At 42.2% G+C, this 21,223-nt stretch overlaps 1 protein-coding gene across 1 annotated transcript in view; it reads left to right on the top strand.

Moving 5' to 3' along the window:
- Positions 1-306: 306 nt before the first annotated feature.
- Positions 307-21,223, top strand: part of mmp16b (matrix metallopeptidase 16b (membrane-inserted)) — a 201,792-nt gene continuing 180,875 nt past the window's right edge. Inside the window, exon 1 of the mRNA XM_051929263.1 lies at positions 307-781. Coding sequence (XP_051785223.1) covers positions 653-781 — 129 coding nt within the window. The 5' untranslated portion in view covers positions 307-652. The remainder of the gene's footprint in view (positions 782-21,223) is intronic.

Here is a 21,223-nt window from a genome sequence, read left to right on the forward strand (position 1 = left end):
CGATCCATGAAGCGAAGTCGGGAGAGTTCGGCCAGCGTCATCATTTATTTAATCCCTTGCCTCTGTAAGCGTGGAGGAAAAGACAGAGGGAGGGATTGGCTTTCTCCGTTATTTGGTGAGAAGCACGAGGGCTTCGTTTTAATTTGGGTTAGGGAGGTGGTGTGGGAGTGGGGGTGGAGTGCAAGGCAGAGAGAGCGCGCGCGCGTGTCCGCGAGAAAGACAGCGCGCGAGCTGGCGAGAGAGCGAACGAGCGAGAGAGAGAAAGAGAGAGAGAGAGAGCCGCACGCGCATGCGTAACTGCTGCAGCGCCGGATGAAAATGACCAGCTTTGCCCACGGAGCGAGGGAGGCGAGCTAAATGTGAGTGAACACGGCGGCGATCTGCAACACCCCCCCTCCCACCCCACCCCCCTTCAAAACACAGCGTATTTCCATATCGTGTCCTCACTGGAACTACTCTTTTCATTTCTTCCTCAGCGAGCTTCCTTGTTTTTATTTTTTTATTTTTTTCTCCATTTTTTGGTTTTTATGCTTTTGATTTTTTTTTCCTCTTTACATCGTGTGTGTTTTCTTCTCAACAAATGCTCGGTTCAACGTGAAACACGAGGATTGTATTCTTCGTTTTGCCACATTGACAACAATAAGGGATCACTATGATTTTATTTCCATTTCATATCAACAGACGGCTGCATCCCTTTTTTCTCTCGGGGCCGTTTTCCTTGCAAACGTTGCTTTGGATTTTATGCACAGTCTGTGGAGAGGAGCAGCATTTCAGTGTTGAGGTAAGGACCGTCCACTTGGGTTCTTGAAAACGGTGTGTTTATTGTGTCGAGGAATTGCACTGAACATGGAGAGCATTGCATCTCGCAGTCACGCGAGCTTTCGGTCCTGGTAGTTTAGCGCTATAAATGAAAGGACGGGCAATGGCTCGAGTCAGCGGGACCGGCAAAGGCGGCTACTTTCAAAAACCGGGACCCCTAAAACTTCATGGCAACCAATCAATCCGCTGCTGAGTGTGGAGGCACGCCAGCCTCAGACTTTACTATATAGCGCCTTCGGCAGTAAGTCCCGTTATTTTTGTTTGATTGTGTGAAGTGCCCGACTTGAAAGACTTTGTACTTAAGATTGCGAGATTGTCTAGTTGAGCGTGCTGTTTGATTATGGAAGATCGGGCTTTGGAAAAATCGAATTCCCAAAAATAAAGTTCGTAATCACGACCGAATCAAGAGGAGAACACGAATATTTTCAAGGAAACGAACCCCTTTGTTTGACTCGCGGTGGAGGAAAAGTTTAATCTGCGCGTCTGTTTCATCTCCTTAGCCTGCTATTTAAGTAATGGGCCAGTTCCGGCTGTTCTGCATGGAAACGGCCAGCCGTCAGGAAGCGCTGGCGATCGGGGGGCTCCGCCGTTACAATAATCGGGCAGGTCACACAAAGTTCACGTGGCGTACGCGCGAGGTGGCACCGCGAAACGGCCGGCTGAGTCGAGTGGTCACGGGAGAGAAAGCGCCTCGCGGCAAGCGGAGTCCGACAGGCAGAAGTGGGGAAGAAAGAGAAAAGGGGCGTTCGGGGGTCCGTAGACACGTAGGGCGAACGAATAAAGCATAGATTTACAAGTCATCGTCCCCTCAAGTTGCGGACACAAGACTCACTTTTTATCATATGCAACGCCCGTCTGCATCCCTCTCGGTGCCCTTCTTGTTGCGATTGCAATGCAGTTTAAGCAGACTCGTGTGCGTTGAACCCACAGCCGCAGGGACTGAAGTCCTAAGGCTTAACTATTACACCGCTCTGTCTGTCTAGTGCCTTTCATATCCATCATCTGTAGTGCTTTTATATTTGTTTATCTGTCATTTATGTAGTGTAGTTCAAATCTGTTATCTAGTGCCTTTGCGATTTGCCCTCGATGTAGTTATTATATAGTGTCTCTCTATGTCTCCATGGTATTATGCCTTTCACATGCAGTGATGTGATAGTGATAGGCATGCGTAGTTGTGAGTTCTGAGAACAAAAAGATTCAAACTTTTCCAACACCGTTAATATTTACACATTTTCACGGACGTTAATTTGGAAACGCTGAGATGAGACAGGTAGTCTTTAGCCCAGCTATCTATTATATATAGATATGCGTCGCAAATCTAGTTTTATAGTGCCTTTCATATCAATATCTATCTATCTATCTATCTATCTATCTATCTATCTATCTATCTATCTATCTATCTATCTATCTATCTAGTGCCCGTCTGTCTGTCTGTCTGTCTGTCTATCTCTTATCTAGTGCCTTTTATACCTGCTTTCCTTCTATCTCTGGGTGCAAGTTACTCAAGGTCCCACCTCTTTCTGTTTCATGTGTTCACCTGGAGAGGCTGCCCATGAACTCTGGCCATCCATGTCAGAAAGCATCAGCCTACCTGACTAAGCTAAAGGGGACGCCCACTGCCCAAGTGAGGAAGCGGACTTCTAAACTGCAGATGTGAGGGTCTCCTACACACACCTCTTTATTCAGCCTTGGTGCCCTTCTGCACACTATCTGTTATATCATGCTATTCATAACCTGTCTATCACAGAGTGTCTTTCACTTATTTTATGTTATATAATCCTTCTTGTATATTTGTGTTATATATTGTATATTACATATATCCATTATTATTATTATTATTATTGATTACTTGGTATCTTTATCCTAGATGACGTAAATCATTTGTGATACAATTGGGTTTTTTTTTTTGTTTGTTTTTTCAATTATAACCCGGGCAGGCTAAGTGAATATCTTAGGGTCACACCATGTCAGTAGAAACATTTGAAATCCAAAGCCTTCACCACTATGCCATATTGCATTCCATATAGTACAGTGGTTCTTGTGTCTATTCTTATATAGCACATATTTATAACTTATGTCTTTCAATTCTTTAATAGCACCTTTCATGCATATTAATCTCTGCGGTGGGTTGGCACCCTGCCCGGGATTGGTTCCTGCCTTGTGCCCTGTGTTGGCTGGGATTGGCTTCAGCAGACCCCCGTGACCCTGTGTTCAGATTTAGCGGGTTGGATAATGGATGGATGGATGCATATTAATCTTTGTTATATAGTGCCTTTTATGTCTGTGTGTTATATAGCAACTTTCACATCTGCACATCAATATATTATACAAGGTGCCTTTTATATTGATCTCTTGTTATATAACACTTTTCACGTCTATATTAGTTATTATATAGTGCCTTTCATTTCTGTCTGTCATTTTTTATGTCTGTGTATGTAATATCTATCTATGTATTATATAGTGCCTTTCTATCTATCTATCTATCTATCTATCTATCTATCTATCTATCTATCTATCTATCTATCTATCTATCTATTTATCTATCTATTATATAGTGCCTTTCACTCGTTATCTATCTATCTATCTATCTATCTATCTATCTATCTATCTATCTATCTATCTATCTATCATATAGTGCCTTTCACTCTATCTATCTATCTATCTATCTATCTATCTATCTATCTATCTATCTATCTATCTATCTATCTATTATATAGTGCCTTTCACATCTATCTATCTATCTATCTATCTATCTATCTATCTATCTATCTATCTATCTATTATATAGTGCCTTTCACACTATCTATCTATCTATCTATCTATCTATCTATCTATCTATCTATCTATCTATCTATCTATCTATCTATCTATCTATCTATCTATCATATAGTGCCTTTCACTCTATCTATCTATCTATCTATCTATCTATCTATCTATCTATCTATCTATCTATCTATCTATCTATCTATCTATCTATCTATCTATCTATCTATCTATCTATCTATCTATCTATCTATCTATCTATCTCTGTGGTTTATTTAAATGAAGTTGTCCTGAGGCGGTTTTTGCTGCCTGCTGGTTTGAGCCCCAGAGCTCCAATTCCCAGTGTCTGTCATCATCATCATCATCATCATCGTCCTCGTCATCGTCAGCACGTGCTTTCCCGCCGGTCGGCCAGCCCGTGTGCGCGGTGTCAATTCCGGTGTTGTGATTACCGAGCGGCGTTTCCGAGGATGTGGCTGAGTTTCCACTTTTCTTTGTCTCCGTGTCTCTCTCTGTCTCTCTCTGCCTCTTTCGTTTCCAAGTAATGAGTGCCTCTAATGCGATGAGATCGTTCAGCAGCAGATGCTCTGAGAACCTGAGCTTGTTGCACAAGTCTGTAATTTGAAACCTCGAGATAACATCAGCTAATAAATAATGCCTGACTTATGGGGCACGGCAGAGAGATTCTGCATAGTGTGGCTGGGAGATATGGAGAGCCCAACTTGGCTTCTCAGTCGTGCGTTCACACGTCTTACATGCAAAGCTCAACTTGCAGCTGTTTTCGTGTGGCTTTCTTAAGCTGGTGGTGTAAAGCATGGAAATAAAAAAAAAAAGTGCAAGACTTCAACTTGAAATCCTTAAGGCTGCCCTACTTTCATCAGAAAAGACGTCTACAGCTCAGGAGGACACAGCGGCCTGGCAGCCTTCTGCTGAGGACCTGCACAACACTCACTGATGGAGAAAAGCAAACAGGACCATTAGAGAGCTCGGCCGTCCTGCACGCCGCTCTTCTCAGGCCTCCGTACGGCAGCAGCGGCGCTCACGGCAGTGGAGTTGGGGGCAGCGTCAGTCTACAGGACATGAGGGGGCAGAGGAGAGTGTGTGTGTCTAAACATATATAAGGAAATACTAGCAAATACACTGCATAGATATTCACCTTAATAAAAGGATAAGCTATGTCTGTGTCATTCCAACAGATGGCAATTTAAAAACATTTGTAGTGATGCATTTTATTACCTTTACCTATTTACCTGTGTAAATGAAGATATGAAGATAAAATCTTACCTTCCATGGGGTATAGATACGTGTGTGTGTATATAGTATAGATAGATAGAGTGCAAGGCACTATATAATAGATACTTTCATTGTCTCTGCCCTTGTGAGTTGAGAATGTTTTTTTGGAGTCCAAATTCGATTCTAGAATTGCAGTAACTCCTTGCTGAGTTGTCACTGTGAGTTCCATCATATGTGACTTGGCCTCTTAGTTCAAGGCGTACAATCTGTAATGCTTAAATTAGGGAGAAAAGCCGACAAAGCAGGAGTTCAACAACAACAACAACAACCCTTTGTTTCTCTCTTGTGTTGCGATGCTCTTCTCCACTCGATTAGGCCTCACCCAACACCGCCTGCTAAAGTCCATAGTACTCCTTTGAATATTACAGTAGGCAGACTGTTCAGATGTTTCACTTGCTCTGAGCCAGCAGGTGGCACTGGGGTGCAATGTGTAGTGCACAGGAAAAAGAAAACACTGGAACACCCAGGGTCAAAATTAGGGGTTTCTGTCTTGTCCATATGGTCCTAGAGAGCAACTCCTCAAAACGTGGCCTATAGGATTGTATGGGCAGCTGACAGACAGATGGACATTCAATTTTAGATAGATAGATAGATAGATAGATAGATAGATAGATAGATAGATAGATAGATAGATAGATAGATAGATAGAGTGAAACGCACTATATAACTAACAGATAGATAGACACGAAAGGCACTCTACAATAGAGAGATAAATAGATAGATACAGTGAAAGGCACTATATAATAGATAAATAAATAGATAGATAGACAGATAGAGTGAAAGCTACTATATAACTAATAGATAGAGTGAAAGGCACTATATAATAGATAAATAAATAGATAGACAGATAGAGTGAAAGGTACTATATAACTAATAGATAGAGTGAAAGGCACTATATAATAGATAGATAGATAGAGTGAAAGGCATCATATAATAGATAGAGTGAAAGGTACTCTATAACTAATAGATAGACATGAAAGGCGCTATATAATAGATAGACAAAGTGAAAGGCATTATGTAATAGATAGATAGAGTGAAATGCACTATATAATAGAGAGATAGATAGAGTGAAAGGCACTATATAATAGATGGATAGAGTGAAAGGCATTATGTAATAGATAGATAGAGTGAAAGGCACCTATATAATAGATAGATAGATAGATAGAGTGAAAGGCACTATATAACCAATAGATAGACATGAAAGGCACTATATAATAGATAGATGGATAGAGTGAAAGGCATCATATAATAGATAGATAGATAGATAGAGTGAAAGGCACTCTATAACTAATAGATAGACATGAAAGGCACTATATAATAGATAGATAGATAGATAGACAGAGTGAAAGGCACTATATAATAGATCGACAGAGTGAAAGGCACTATATAATAGATAGATAGATAGAGTGAAAGGCACTATATAATAGATCAACAGAGTGAAAGGCACTATATAATAGATAGATAGATAGAGTGAAAGGCATCATATAATAGATAGATAGAGTGAAAGGCACTATAAAATAGATAGATAGAGTGAAAGGCACTCTATAACTAATAGATAGACATGAAAGGCACTATATAATAGATAGACAGAGTGAAAGGCATTATGTAATAGATAGATAGAGTGAAAGGCACTATATAATAGAGAGATAGATAGAGTGAAAGGCACTATATAATAGATAGATAGATAGATGGATAGAGTGAAAGACACCTATATAATAGATAGATAGATAGAGTGAAAGGCACTATATAACCAATAGATAGACATGAAAGGCACTATATAATAGATAGATGGATAGAGTGAAAGGCATCATATAATAGATAGATAGATAGAGTGAAAGGCACTCTATCACTAATAGATAGACATGAAAGGCACTATATAATAGATAGATAGATAGATCGACAGAGTGAAAGGCACTATATAATAGATCGACAGAGTGAAAGGCACTATATAATAGATAGATAGATAGATAGATAGATAGATAGACATGAAAGGCACTCTATAATAGAGAGATAGATTTGAAGGGCACTATATAACTAATACATAGTGACATTGATTGATATTATATGTTGAGTGGTGTGTATCCCTGTGCGTTTGTGTCTTTGTTCCTCTCATATTTCCGTCTCTGCTCGGACGAGACAGGCAAGTAAAAATGGATTTAACATTCCCAAGACAGTAAATTTGTTGTGAACTTACAGCCCAAAGTAAGTAAAGTGCTGATATAAAATATGAAACCAACGTCGTGCGTTTTTTCACCTCTCTGTCTGTATGTTCGTATCTTTTAATCCTCTACGCTGTGTGTGTTTGTGTTTGTATTCAAGTTCACGCCGTCGTATGCCACTGTGCCAGATTTTGCGCTGATTCCCCATTCCTTTAGGAGCAGAACGTCAGCTAAGTTTCTTTCCAAAGGTTTTTCCCTTCGGGAGCTCGACTTAGTGAGCCCACCTGCACTTTATCAGTGAAGCCCACCCTCTTCCCCCAGGTGGCACATTTGGAACTTGGCACAGATGTGCACCATTGTGCCCCCTGCTGGGTTTAGTCTGAGGCATTTTGGTTTTTTTTTTCTTTTTCATCAACTACTCCTGCACTTTATTCCACAACACAACAAGTGACCCATTGGTGCAGATGTGTCCACCATACCGACCCACCACAAGTGTTCTCTTCTACATTCAAGTGCATTTGTTCTTTAATGAAGTGAAACCCCAGACTGCTGATCTCCACTGAGCTAAAGATGGGAGTTGTGGTGTTTCGTATTGAGGAGAGGGAATGCTTACTGTGTGCGGGTGCCCACTTTCTGGTTTAGATTTGCCGTTCGGGTGGCAGAACGGTGCAGTAAGGAGAACAGAGTTCAAGTCCTGTGTACTGTGAGTGGAGTTTGCATGTTCTGCCTGTGTCCACATGGCAGTCACTCCAGTTTCTTCACAGCTTAGGTGGATTGGTGACATTTAGTTGTCCCTCTTGTGTGTGTGTGTGTGTGTGTGTACTCACTCTGTCCTGATATTGTTCCTGCTTTGCTCCCACTGCTTGCTGGGATAGGCTTCAGACCCCCTGCCCGAACACGTCACCCCCTTGAGGATTAAGCAGTCTTAAATAATCCTGTGGTCTAAAAATATTTTTTCAAAAGTGGACTTTATAAGACCCCTGTAAGAGCAACAGGACTGAAACGCAGAGAAGTAAACCTTCCACAAACGGTTTCTGTCTCCTCAGGGTCAATAAATTTCAAGATGACACCCTCAGATCTGCCCCCCCACCCCAGTGTGTGTTACGATCCGCACGGATCTCAAAGACAGAAGCGCGACAGCTGGAGAAACAGAAGCAAACACCTGGAAAGACGTTTTAGTTCCCTGAGTCGTGGGACGTCCGTGTTAAGATGTTCGCTTGTGACTGAAGCTGCCAAGAAAGAAAGCATCCCTAGAAAGCGAAGCTGCAGCCCCCTGTGGCTACAGCGCCATCTACTGTGCTTACACGGCACATCCACAAAATGCCAGGGGACCTCCAGGAGGTTTCAGCATTGACTTTCAGGGCTTTAGTACCTTCCATTATTTTGATAAAGAGCTCTAAGTTGTTAATCTGTTACCTGTTCCCTGAAAAAGGACTTTTTGTATGACTGTAAAAAATTGTAAATAATTTTTTGGTTTTTGGTAGTTTACCGCTTAGCTTTGTATCGTGTCAGGTTAATTCAATGGACTGCTTACATTTCAATTTCAAAACAGGAAAAATGAGGGTGTAGTAAAACATTTGACCGTGTGTGTGTGTGTGTGTATGTATCCACCTTAATTCAAGGATTAGTGTCTGTCTGTCTGCCTGTCAGTCTGTCTGTGTCTACATCATTCAAGAAGATGGCGCATCTCAAACATTTTTAGTAAACACAACGTTTATCATTCCAACAGGTGGCGCATCACAGACAATTAAAATTGGCATGAGATTTGTAAAATCGTTGGGTAATAAGTGATCTGTGTTTTTTTTTTTTTTTTTTTTTTTTTTAAATAAATAATCGGGTCCTGAGAGGGTGCAGGCTCAGAGTGGGTGCAGGTGGGCACATGATGGCGCCACTCCGGGGTTGATTGCAGTGCTTAGCAGATCACACATTCACGTGCTAATGGGAGTGCCGCATTCACACCATGGAGTGGGCTGAGGGTCACATCTCCTCCCAGTCAAACTAATATAAGAGGAACCTGCAAGTCTGAGTGGGAGAAAAAAGAGATAAGGAGCAACAGAAAGAAAGAAAGAAAGAAAGAAAGAAAGAAAGAAAGAAAGAAAGAAAGAAAGAAAGAAAGAAAGAAAGAAAGAAAGAAAGAAAGAAAGAAAGAAAGAAAGAAAGAAAGAAAGAGAAAGAAAGAAAGACATCGGGAGATGCCAGCGTGCAGGCAGCCAGGTAAAGTGCCCTACAAACCAGCGTAAGGGTGATGCTCAGGGGGGCTGAAGATGTCCACTCCAACTGAACATTTTGAAGTCGCTGGAGTGGCCTGATGCCCAATTGCTTGTGAAGGCTGAGGAGTGGCACCAAGAGTTGGCACCCTGCTGGGAGCCTGTGGGATGGTAAGGACCCAAGCCTGTGGAATAAGGTGGGCTGTGCCGGTCGGAAGGACATCTGGTGTGGCTGCGGGGTAAGCAGCAGAGACTTCGGTTTTAGGGCTCCTGAGTTTTTAAAAGAACAGATTCCTGCCTGTGATTTTCAACCTCGTTTTAATGAAAAGTATTAATTACTATTTGGGTATTTTATCCCGGGGCGGCACGGTGGCGCAGTGGGTAGCGCTGCTGCCTCGCAGTTGGGAGATCTGGGGACCTGGGTTCGCTTCCCGGGTCCTCCCTGCGTGGAGTTTGCATGTTCTCCCCGTGTCTGCGTGGGTTTCCTCCGGGTGCTCCGGTTTCCTCCCACAGTCCAAAGACATGCTGGTTAGGTGGATTGGCGATTCTAAATTGGCCCTAGTGTGTGCTTGGTGTGTGGGTGTGTTTGTGTGTGTCCTGCGGTGGGTTGGCACCCTGCCCAGGATTGTTTCCTGCCTTGTGCCCTGTGTTGGCTGGGATTGGCTCCAGCAGACCCCCGTGACCCTGTGTTTGGATTCAGCGGGTTGGAAAATGGATGGATGGATGGATGGTATTTTATCCTCTTTATTTTTGTGAATAATTTATTTATGTGTTTATTGACAAGTAATTGGATACACTGCCCTGTTTGGATTTTATGTGTGATATAAATGAAAGTACTTTCTTTGTGCACCTAGCCCTTTGCTGCTTGTGTGTGTCCCTGTTTGCCTGGCTCATCTTGGCTCTTCACTATTGATGGTTCGGGTTCAAAAAGCTCCCAGATACAACAGGGAGTGGGGAGTCGAGCCAAACCTACAAACGGTGCTAATGTATGAGATGCAACATCTGTTACAATGACAAATGCAATACTTTTTATTACTATAAATGTTTGGGATGCACCATTTGTTGAAATGCAGTACATATGTTTCTGTTATGAGTTATTTGGTATGGAGTTTGTAAAATCAGCAGATGAATCTAACTGTGGACCACAATAGGTATAACTTAGGTCACATGATGCCCACAACATCAGATAACTGTCTCATGGCCCCTTAATCTTACATATAGTGTAACTGGGGTAACATGAGTGCTTCATGACTGATGCTGAGGTGCTACATGACTGACCTTATAGGTGTTGTGGGCTGCAATTACACTCTTTTGAAAATCAGAGTCAATGTTTGTGGTGGGCCATCTGTTAGAATGACAGATGCAACACATTTTATTGCTATAAATGTTTGTGATGCACCATCTGTTGGAATGCAGTGCATGTGTTTCTGTTATATGTTGTTTGTTATGGAGTTTATAAAATCAGGAGGTAGGTTTAATTGTGGACCACAATAGTTATGACTTAGGTCATGTAATGCCCACAACATCACAGTATGCCCACAATATCAGCCATGAAGTGCCCTCTGAGTCAGATAACCCTCCCACAGCCTCTAATCTCAAGTATAGTGTAACTGGGCATTTCATGGGTGTTTCATGATTGATGCTGAGGTGTTACATGACTGACCTTGTAAGCGCTGTGTGCTGCAATTGCACTCTGTTGAAAATCAGTGTCGATGTTTGTGGTGGGCCATCTGTTAGAATGACAGATGCAATGCATTTTATTACTAGAAATGTTTGTGATGCGCCATCTGTTGCAATGAAAAATGCAACGCTTTTCCTTGCTAGAAATGTTTGTGACCATCTGTTGGAATGACAAATACAATGTGTTTCATTACTACAAAGGTTTGTGATACACCATCTGTTGGAATGACAAATACAATGTGTTTCATTACTACAAAGGTTTGTGATGCGCCATCTGTTGGAATGACAAATACAATGTGTTTCATTACTACAAAGGTTTGTGATGCGCCATCTGTTGGAATGACAAATACAATGTGTTTCATTACTACAAAGGTTTGTGATGCGCCATCTGTTGGAATGACAAATACAATGCATTTCATTACTACAAAGGTTTGTGATGCGCCATCTGTTGGAATGACAAATACAATGTGTTTCATTACTAAAAATGTTTGTGATGTGCCTTCTGTATGAGACACATAGATACACAGACACTTATCCTTCTGTTAAGGTGGATGGATTAATTAGACCTTCTTAATTCAAATGTGGGTCATGGAGGGTGACCACCAGGTGACCACCTAGTTTGTCTAAATGGTAGAGCCAGCCATGTGTGTGGGAAACACTGCAATCATTCATTAAGTTTTAACAGGACGAATAGCAGCAGCCTCTTACTGCCATACCAGTATAAACGTTTATTGTTCAACTCACTCTCCATCCTTTCTATTTAATTCTCATTTGTTGAAGATCCTCCTCTCTTTCTTCCATTCTGGCTTTCCTACTGGGAGAGGCCAGCACTTGCGTTCTCTTCATGGGGACCGTTCAATTCAACATTTGAATACACACCGGAAGGTCTGAAACTTGAAAGTGCCCCTCATGAGAAGGACCCCTGGGGGTCACAGTTGACCCATCACTGTCCATACCCAGATAGTGGGTGATTGCGAGGTCAAGGGTGGTTCTACTCAAGCTTTGCAATGCACTGGTGAGGCCTCATCTGGAGTACTGTGCGCACTTGTGGTCTCCATATTAAATAAAAGACATAGCAGCACTTGAGGAAGTCCAGAGGAGAGGGGCTAGATAGGTGGATTCTGGGCTGAGAGGCCTGACGTTGAAGAAGTTGAGCTTCAGGTTAAGCAAACTGAGATTACATCCAGTGGTGGCCAGTTGTTAGTTCTGCAACAAGAATGCTGGCGCACAGCTGGAAACTCATTAAGGGTAAATTCTGCACAAACGTTAGAAACTTTAAAGAACTACAGACATGTGGAATGAATTAGTAGGTGGTGGGGAGCAGAGCAGGACTTCAGGGAGTTTTATGAACTGCATGGAGGAGCTTTGTTTGGCTACGTTCTCACGTATTGTAACCTGCAGGGGACGCACCAGCTGCCCAAACCCGACACAGACACACCCCAGCCACACGTTTATCATCAATGGGCGGACACTGCGCCACCTTTTCTTTTCCTTCTCTTTCTCTCTTTCTTCTTTGCCTCCACTCTTCCTCCGGCAAGTTTCATCGAGTCTCCTTCTCGACTCCAGCTCCAGACTCGTTCTTCCTCCTTTAAGTGCACGCTGCTGATAACTTGACTTGAAGTTTCCAAAGCATCCCCCATTTAGTGCGCAGTCACCTTCATCCAAAGTGATTTACAAATTACTCTTTCTGAGTATACGCAGGTGAGAGACTTGTACAGAACTGTAACACCCTGGGTCAGAGATGAAGAAATCGATTTCTTCACTCACATAACGCTGGTGCTCTAACATCTGATAAAGCTGTCTCTATTCTCAGCTACCTCTTCCACACAGTTCTGGAAAACTTTGGACTGCGTCATTCACCACCTGCACATACACGCCAATAACTCACTTGGGGTCTGTGGCATCACCATCTACCACCCTGTCCTCAACTCTGTGATCCAATCCGAAACCAGGATCCCACCTGAGACTCACCGGCAGCCACACGTCCAGGCCTCTCTCTAGAGCGTGGCTTTTTAAACTATGGGTTGTGTGTCGTCTGCATTTTGGGTTGCGCAGAGTTTTGATTCCCAATGGTACTTGAAGGGAAAGGGCTGTGTACGGTTTGCTAAGTGTCCTACGATAGGTCACCACGGGCTTTTTAAGCAAACACCATCACTCCGCTATGACCTGCAACAGCAATTCTCCAAGGGTACATGACTGCCAGTGGCGACTCTGGGTCTCAAATACATAAAATAATTGGGTGTGGTCTTCCCTCGACTTTCTCGTGTACTCAGATATGAGGATGAATATTTGAGGAGTAAACCACAAGACAATGATTATTTTATTATATTATGTACATTAAAGAACCAACAACAACAAATCGAATCAAATTAATAATACAGTGCATCCAGAAAGTATTCCCAGCGCATCACTTTCTCCACATTTTGTTATGTTACAGCCTTATTCCAAAATGGATTCAATTCTTTTTTTTCCTCAGAATTCTACACACAACACCCCATAACGACAACGTGAAAAAAGTTTACTTGAGGTTTTTGCAAATTTATTAAAAATAAAAAATCTGAGAAATCCCATGTCCATAAGTATTCACAGCCTTTGCTCAATACTTTGTTGATGCACCTTTGGCAGCAATTCCAGCCTCAAGTCTTTTTGAATATGATGCCACAAGCTTGGCACACCTATCCTTGGCCAGTTTCGCCCATTCCTCTTTGCAGCACCTCTCAAGCTCCATCAGGTTGGATGGGAAGCGTCGGTGCACAGCCATTTTAAGATCTTTCCAGAGATGTTCAATCAGATTCAAGTCTGGGCTCTGGCTGGGCCACTCAAGGACATTCACAGAGTTGTCCTGAAGCCACTCCTTTGATATCTTGGCTGTGTGCTTAGGGTCGTTGTCCTGCTGAAAGATGAACCGTCGCCCCAGTCTGAGGTCAAGAGCGCTCTGGAGCAGGTTTTCATCCAGGATGTCTCTGTACATTGCTGCAGTCATCTTCCCCTTTATCCCGACTAGTCTCCCAGTTCCTGCCACTGAAAAACATCCCCACAGCATGATGCTGCCACCACCATGCTTCACTGTACGGATGGTGCCACGTTTCCTCCAAACGTGACGCCTGGCATTCACACCAAACAGTTCAATCTTTGTCTCTTCAGACCAGAGAATTTTCTTTCTCATGGTCTGAGAGTCCTTCAGGTGCCTTTTGGCAAACTCCAGGCGGGCTGCCATGTGCCTTTTACTAAGGAGTGGCTTCCGTCTGGCCACTCTACCATACAGGCCTGATTGGTGGATTGCTGCAGAGATGTTTGTCCTTCTGGAAGGTTCTCCTCTCTCCACAGAGGACCTCTGGAGCTCTGACAGAGTGACCATCGGGTTCTTGGTCACCTCCCTGACTAAGGCCCTTCTCCCCTGATCGCTCAGTTTAGATGGCCAGCCAGCTCTAGGAAGAGTCCTGGTGGTTTCGAACTTCTTCCACTTAAGGATGATGGAGGCCACTGTGCTCATTGGGACCTTCAAAGCAGCAGAAATTTTTCTGTAACCTTCCCCAGATTTGTGCCTCAAGACAATCCTGTCTCGGAGGTCTACAGACAATTCCTTTGACTTCATGCTTGGTTTGTGCTCTGACATGAACTGTCAACTGTGGGACCTTCTATAGACAGGTGTGTGCCTTTCCAAATCATGTCCACTCAACTGAATTTACCACAGGTGGACTCCAATGAAGCTGCAGAAACATCTCAAGGATGATCAGGGGAAACAGGATTACACCTGAGCTCAATTTGGAGCTTCATGGCAAAGGCTGTGAATACTTATGGACATGTGCTTTCTCAATGTTTTTATTTTTAATAAATTTGCAAAAACCTCAAGTAAACTTTTTTCACGTTGTCATTATGGGGTGTTGTGTGTAGAATTCTGAGGAAAAAATGAATTTAATCCATTTTGGAATAAGGCTGTAACATAACAAAATGTGGACAAAGTGATGCGCTGTGAATACTTTCCGGATGCACTGTATATTGATTAATTATTATGAAGGTAAAGTTGAATAAATCGGACTCTGCAGCTGCATGAATTAAATAGTCCAAAAGTTGATAGAAATCTACATTTTGTACGTAATACTGGTATGCAAAATTTGGTTGGCCTCAGTGAAAGCGTACTCAAGTTATCGTGTTTACACACACAGACATGTTTTCAGACTCAGGGAGGTCTAAAACATTGAGATTCATCAATTGGAATTTTTGGACGATTACAATGCGAGAAAGTAATAAAAAGTGTAATCCTATGGATGGACATTCAATGAACCTTCTTTTCCATTCAGTTAATCTTTGACGAGTTACTGCTGTTTGTGAATTTGTGTTTTTCAGTGGAGTGTGAGCCGTCAGTGTGGGGTGCGCGGGTTTTGTATAAGAATCGACTTATTTACAATAGTAATTCTATTACAGTTTATCACCTTGCATCTCTTGGTGTCCTCTGTCCTTGTTGTCGGCTTAGTAGGAGAGCAGCGTTGGTCGCTCGTGGTCCGCATTATTTACTTATGTTTTCTCTTTAGTTGCCACTCTGGGGATCAGCGGCACATTTTATAATCGTACCGTTTCATGGCAAGGAATGTTTCCCGAGGAGCGGTCCAAACATTAGCTTCCTTTCTTCCTTAAAAAAGGACAGTTAAAGACTCCTGTTTTTTCTTTCACGGAATTAATGAATTCTCTCGTGAAACTCCACACTGCTCTTGTGTTGAAGACGCCCCTTTCAATGAATGAGTCGATTACTTGGAACAAGCAGCGTGCCTGTCATGACAGTTGGGTCTGCTGTTTTTTCGATACATCACTACGTCTAAGTAAATTATTGGCCATGCTGGAGTATCACTACCACTAATAACGGTTCTTCATCAGGTTACAGAGGTTGCACTGCTATTTTTTGAGTACACTTGTATTCTTCATCAGTTTGGTTGATCATTTAGCTTCTGGGTATTTTCTATTATGTTCCTTGTGTTTTGTGGGTGTTTCCCAAAGAGGAGGGGCCACCTGTCCGTCAAGGGTCAGACTCTTTAAAGAATGTAAACACCATCAGTCCCTTGCGGTTCATTGAATGTGCCGGTGCTGGTGAGTTCTCAGGTAATTTACTCCTTCTTTCTTATAGTTGATTTGCTGGATTTTGCCCATCGTGCTTTGCTTTTTATTTTGTACCATTCCTGGGATTTGCATACTGGGACTTGTTTGCCTCTGAATTGCCAACTTTTTGGAAGGTGACTCCTTCTGTAACTTTTGTGCTATTTGAAGCTCTTTTGTGTAACAGCATTTTGAAAAATAAATGTTCTCATTTATAAATATTTTACCATTGCCCTTTTCAATGATTCGCCGGGGTTTGATGGTTTTTCCCCCCATCTGGTGGGCATTTTGAGTCATGTTTGGGACTTTTCATGCTATGGAACCCCAAGTTCATGCTACTTGCAGTCGTGTTGTTTATGGTTGCTATACCTGTTGCTGGTCACATGATATGCTGATTACTATGTCACTATAGTGCCTATATAAGATGGCGGCATTCAGCTTCTGGGTCTGAGTTTTGGGTTTAGAACTTTCAAAGTCACTTTGTAGGGCTGTTGTGTCATGGCTGAAGTGTTCTTTCTTTTTATTTAATCATTTTTAATCAATCCCCTGTCTGACTTTAAAAATGCCATATTCCTTCTACCAATCAGTTCTGTTTTGGACTCGTATCTGTAACAACCTTGCATTTACCTTTTTTGCCTATTGTTCAGCCATACTTCAAGTATACGGGGAGGCTGCCCGAAACCTTCTTCTGTGTCAAGGCGTGTTATTTCCACACTGGATAGGCTCCGACTTTAGCTACCATGAATTAAAATAAATTTGCTTTGATCGTGAAGAGAAGGGATAGAATAGGTAGATAGAATAACATGTCATTCACAAACACGTTTAACCCAGCTCATGACGTCTATACAGTGTGTTTTTGAGTGATGGGCCTCTTTTAATGTTCAAATAATATTTTAATTTAACAAATACCTTCACAGGTACAAGTGCAGGCACTATTCTTTCTTTCTTTCTTTCTTTCTTTCTTTCTTTCTTTCTTTCTTTCTTTCTTTCTTTCTTTCTTTCTTTCTTTCTTTCTTGCATCTTTTTTTACCAATATTATCTTGCTCTTTTGAGCTTTTCATATTTTATTAGTTAGTATTTTTGTGATTTTTTTTTGTCTTTTGTAAATTAAGCCTAAGGGGGCAGGGCCCCCTGACACTGCAGCTGTGGAACCACCTCAGGCCTATTTAAGTTTAAAGAAAATTCAGTGTGTTCTGCTGAAAGAATAATTTGCAGGAAGGATTTTAAATAGGGATGCAAAGAAGAAGTGGAAGCTAAAATCATTTTTCAGAAAAGGAAACCGACTCGATGGCTAATCAAAAATGAAACCCTAAACTCGTAGTCGCATATTGAAGCAAAGACTTTTACACAAGAACACGCTACAAACACGTTCACAAAACTATGATCTAAGGCTTTTGTCTAAATTTTAGATAACCCACAAATGGCCAATTCTGACCTTTTAGGCAATCTTGATGATAACGTCAAGATGCCTCACACGGCTGAATGGTTTTCCCCACAAATGTGGTAGAAACTATACAGAAAAAATTGCTGCATGCACCCCAGCAAGAAGGCATTGAAAAAATATACAAACACTTTTAACATTACTCAATGGACTCCGAAATTAAAATAAAAAATCCTTGAATTGGATTCAGTGGCTTTGCATGTTCTCCCCGTGTCTGCGTGGGTTTCCTCCGGGCGCTCCAGTTTCCTCCCACAGTCCAAAGACATGCAGGTTAGGTGGATTGGCGATTCTAAATTGGCCCTAGTGTGTGCTTGGTGTGTGGGTGTGTTTGTGTGTGTCCTGCGGTGGGTTGGCACCCTGGCCAGGATTGTTTCCCTGCCTTGTGCCCTGTGTTGGCTGGGATTGGCTCCAGCAGACCTCCGTGACCCTGTGTTCGGATTCAGCGGGTTGGAAAATGGATGGATGGATTGAGTGGCCACAAAAACCATAATAACCAATAGAAGTCTGCTTAAACTTGCAAAAATAATAATAATAATAATAATAAATTAAAATAAAAGAATTAAAAATAATAATATATAATAATAATCATAACTCAGTGCTGGTACTGAGGCATTAGTTTTTTGTGCTGCTGTTGTTTGATTTTCCTTCTTTTTCTGGGATTTTATCTTTGCATTAATTTTTTTTTAATTAACCTTTGGTTTATGGACTTTGTTTTTGTTTTCTTTTTTCTGTTTAGATATCTAATCTCTGCCTCAAGCCGACGTCACATTAAGTGACTTCTATTCCGAGGGAATGTCAGATTTACGGACCACAGTTCCTAATCTCGTTGCCAGGCCATGTCAGTTTACGTGACTTAAAATCGCCTGGAATGTCACATTTAGTGACAACATGGCAACCTTCTGGCACAGTCTTGCTCACCCCTTTTTGTGACAGCCGGTAATCACAAGTCATAAGACATTTTGAGTGTGGCAGCGGAGGTGAGATCCTTTTGGGTCCCTCTTGAAGTTTATCATGGCTCAGTTCATTCACTATTGAAATAACGTTGTTTGTGTGTGTGTGTGTGTGTGGCTCCTTGCAGTTTAGCGCAGCTCAAATCATTGACTGTCAATCTAAGGAGAGTGGTGGGGGGGGTCCCTTCTGAAGTTTTGCACAGCTTGATTTGTTCTCAATTGATCTGCGGTCCAGAGAGGGTGGTCCCCCATGAAGTTCAGCCTAGCTTGTTTAATTCACGATCAATGTAAGGCCTGGGACGAGGGTCCCCTTTAAAGTGAACGGCTCAAATGATTGACAATTAAGATAACTCAGAGAGAAGTGTTTGGGGGCTTGCTTCTGAATGGTGGGGGGGGCCTGGAAAGTAGCTTTGACCCTGCTTGGGAGGCTCTTCTCTGCTGTGCCAATGGGCACTTTGATTCACTTACTGGTTTAACTCTTTTAACACATTTGATTTGTTTGATCAATTTAAAGCATTGTTTTCTAAACTATGGGTTGCCTCCTTTTGGGTCACACAGGGTCCTTATAGTATTAAATGGTGAAGGGCCGCGTTTGTGAGGGGTCTAGCTATGGGTTGCTGTGGGTTCTTCAAGCAATTGATGTACAGAAGCTCTTCCTTGACTGTCAGCAGCAATACTCCAAGGGGGTGACCACCCCCACTATACAGTCATATGAAAAAGTTTGGGATCCCCTCTTAATTCTTTGGATTTTTGTTTCTCATTGGCTGAACTTCCTTTTAATATCTGACATGCCTTATGGACACAGTAGGATTTCAGCAGTGACATTAAGTTTATTGGATTAACAGAAAATATGCAATATGCATCATAACAAAATTAGACAGGTACATAAATGTGGACACCCCAACAGAGATATGACATCAATACTTAGTTGAGCCTCCTTTTGGCCTCTAGACGCTGTCCTCCTATAGCCTCTGATGAGTGTCTGATTCTGGATGGAGGTCTTGTTCACCATTCTTCATACAAAATCTCTCCAGTTCAGTTCAATTTGATGGACAGCCTGCTTCAAATCATCCCATAGATTTCCGATGATATTCAAGTCAGGGGACTGTGACGGCCATTCCAGAACATTGTACTTCTCCTTCTGCATGAATGTCTTTGTAGATTTCCAACTGTGTTTTGGGTCATTGTCTTGTTGGAATATCCAACTCCTGCGTAACTTCAACTTTGTGACTGATGCTTGAACATTATCCTGAAGAATTTGTTGATATTGGGTTAAATTCATCTGACCCTCGACTTTAACAAGGACCCCAGTCCCTGAACTAGCCACACAGCCCCACAGCATGATGGAACCTCCACCAAATTTGACAGTAGGTAGCAGGTGTTTTTCTTGGAATGCGGTGTTCTTCTTCTGCCGTGCAAAACACTTTTTGTTTTCACCTAATAACTCCATTTGTGTCTCATCAGTCCAAAGCACTTCATTCCCAAATGAATCTGGCTCGTCTAAATGAGCATTGGCATACAACAAGCGACTTGGTTTGTGGCGTGACTGCAGAAAGGGCTTCTTTCTCATCACCCTGCCATACAGATGTTCTTTGTGCACATTGTGCTGAATTGTAGAACGATGTACAGATACACCATCTGCAGCAAGATGTTCTTGCAGGTCTTTGGAGGTGATCTGTGGGTTGTCTGTCACCATTCTCACAATCCTGCTCATATGCCGCTCTTATATTTTTCTTGGCCTGCCAGACCTGCTGGGTTTAACAGCAACTGTGCCTGTGGCCTTCCATTTCCTGATTCCATTCCTTACAGTCGAAACTGACAGTTTAAACCTCTGAGATGGCTTTTTGTGGCCTTCCCCTAAACCAGGAGACTCAACAATCTTTGTTTTCAGATCTTTGGAGAGTTGCTTTGAGGATCCCATGCTGTCACTCTTCAGAGGAGAGTCAAAGGGAAGGAAGCCCAACTTGTAATGGACCACCTTAAATACCTTTATATCTCATGATTGGACACACCTGTCAATGAAGGTCAAGGGTTAATGAGCTCATCACACCAAGTAATCAGCATTGAGCAGTGACAGGCATTCAAATCAGCACAATGACAAGGGGACCCACATTTGTGCACAGCCAGTTTTTCACATTTGATTTAATGTCATACAACTAAATACTGCGTCACTAAATATCTCTGTTCGGAAAACACAGCAGTACTCCTAGGAAATGAAAGAGTGCGTGTAATGAATTATATATTTAACATGACGATTCATAAGCCATTGTCTTGTTTCAGTGCAAATGCATAATTAAAATAAGACATTACGTTACAGAGTCATAAGTGAATGTGAATTGTGTGACTTGTAATGATTTGTTTGCGAATCAAATGAGTTGAGACTCGCATTCCAGGCAGTTCTTGCACATGCAATATAAAAATCTACCACGAATGACGCAGATGACATCACACAGGACGCATGTACGCTTTAGCGCTCAGATTGAGCTCCACTGAATCAAATCATATGATTCGTTGAAAAGGGTCATTGAAAAAGAATGAATCGTTCTCCATTTGCACATTACTACCCTGCTGCTAAAGTAAGGCCGGATTCAGACCCCCCCGCAGGCCCCTGGGTGACATAATGAATAAGGCTCCTTAGCAGAGAGATGATTATACTGTAATGGCGCTGACAAGTTTCATCAGCCAGGAAGAAGTCACCCAAACATGAGTCGGCATTTAAGGATAGCGAGCCACCTCAAAAAGCCATGTAAAGAGCAAAGTATCCCACTGCTAACACCAATGCATTGCAGTGCTCAGTGCTGATGCTACAGTATTTTAAACAAT

The sequence above is a fragment of the Erpetoichthys calabaricus genome, chromosome 6, assembly GCF_900747795.2.
Source record: "Erpetoichthys calabaricus chromosome 6, fErpCal1.3, whole genome shotgun sequence".
NCBI classification, from domain to species: domain Eukaryota; kingdom Metazoa; phylum Chordata; class Cladistia; order Polypteriformes; family Polypteridae; genus Erpetoichthys; species Erpetoichthys calabaricus.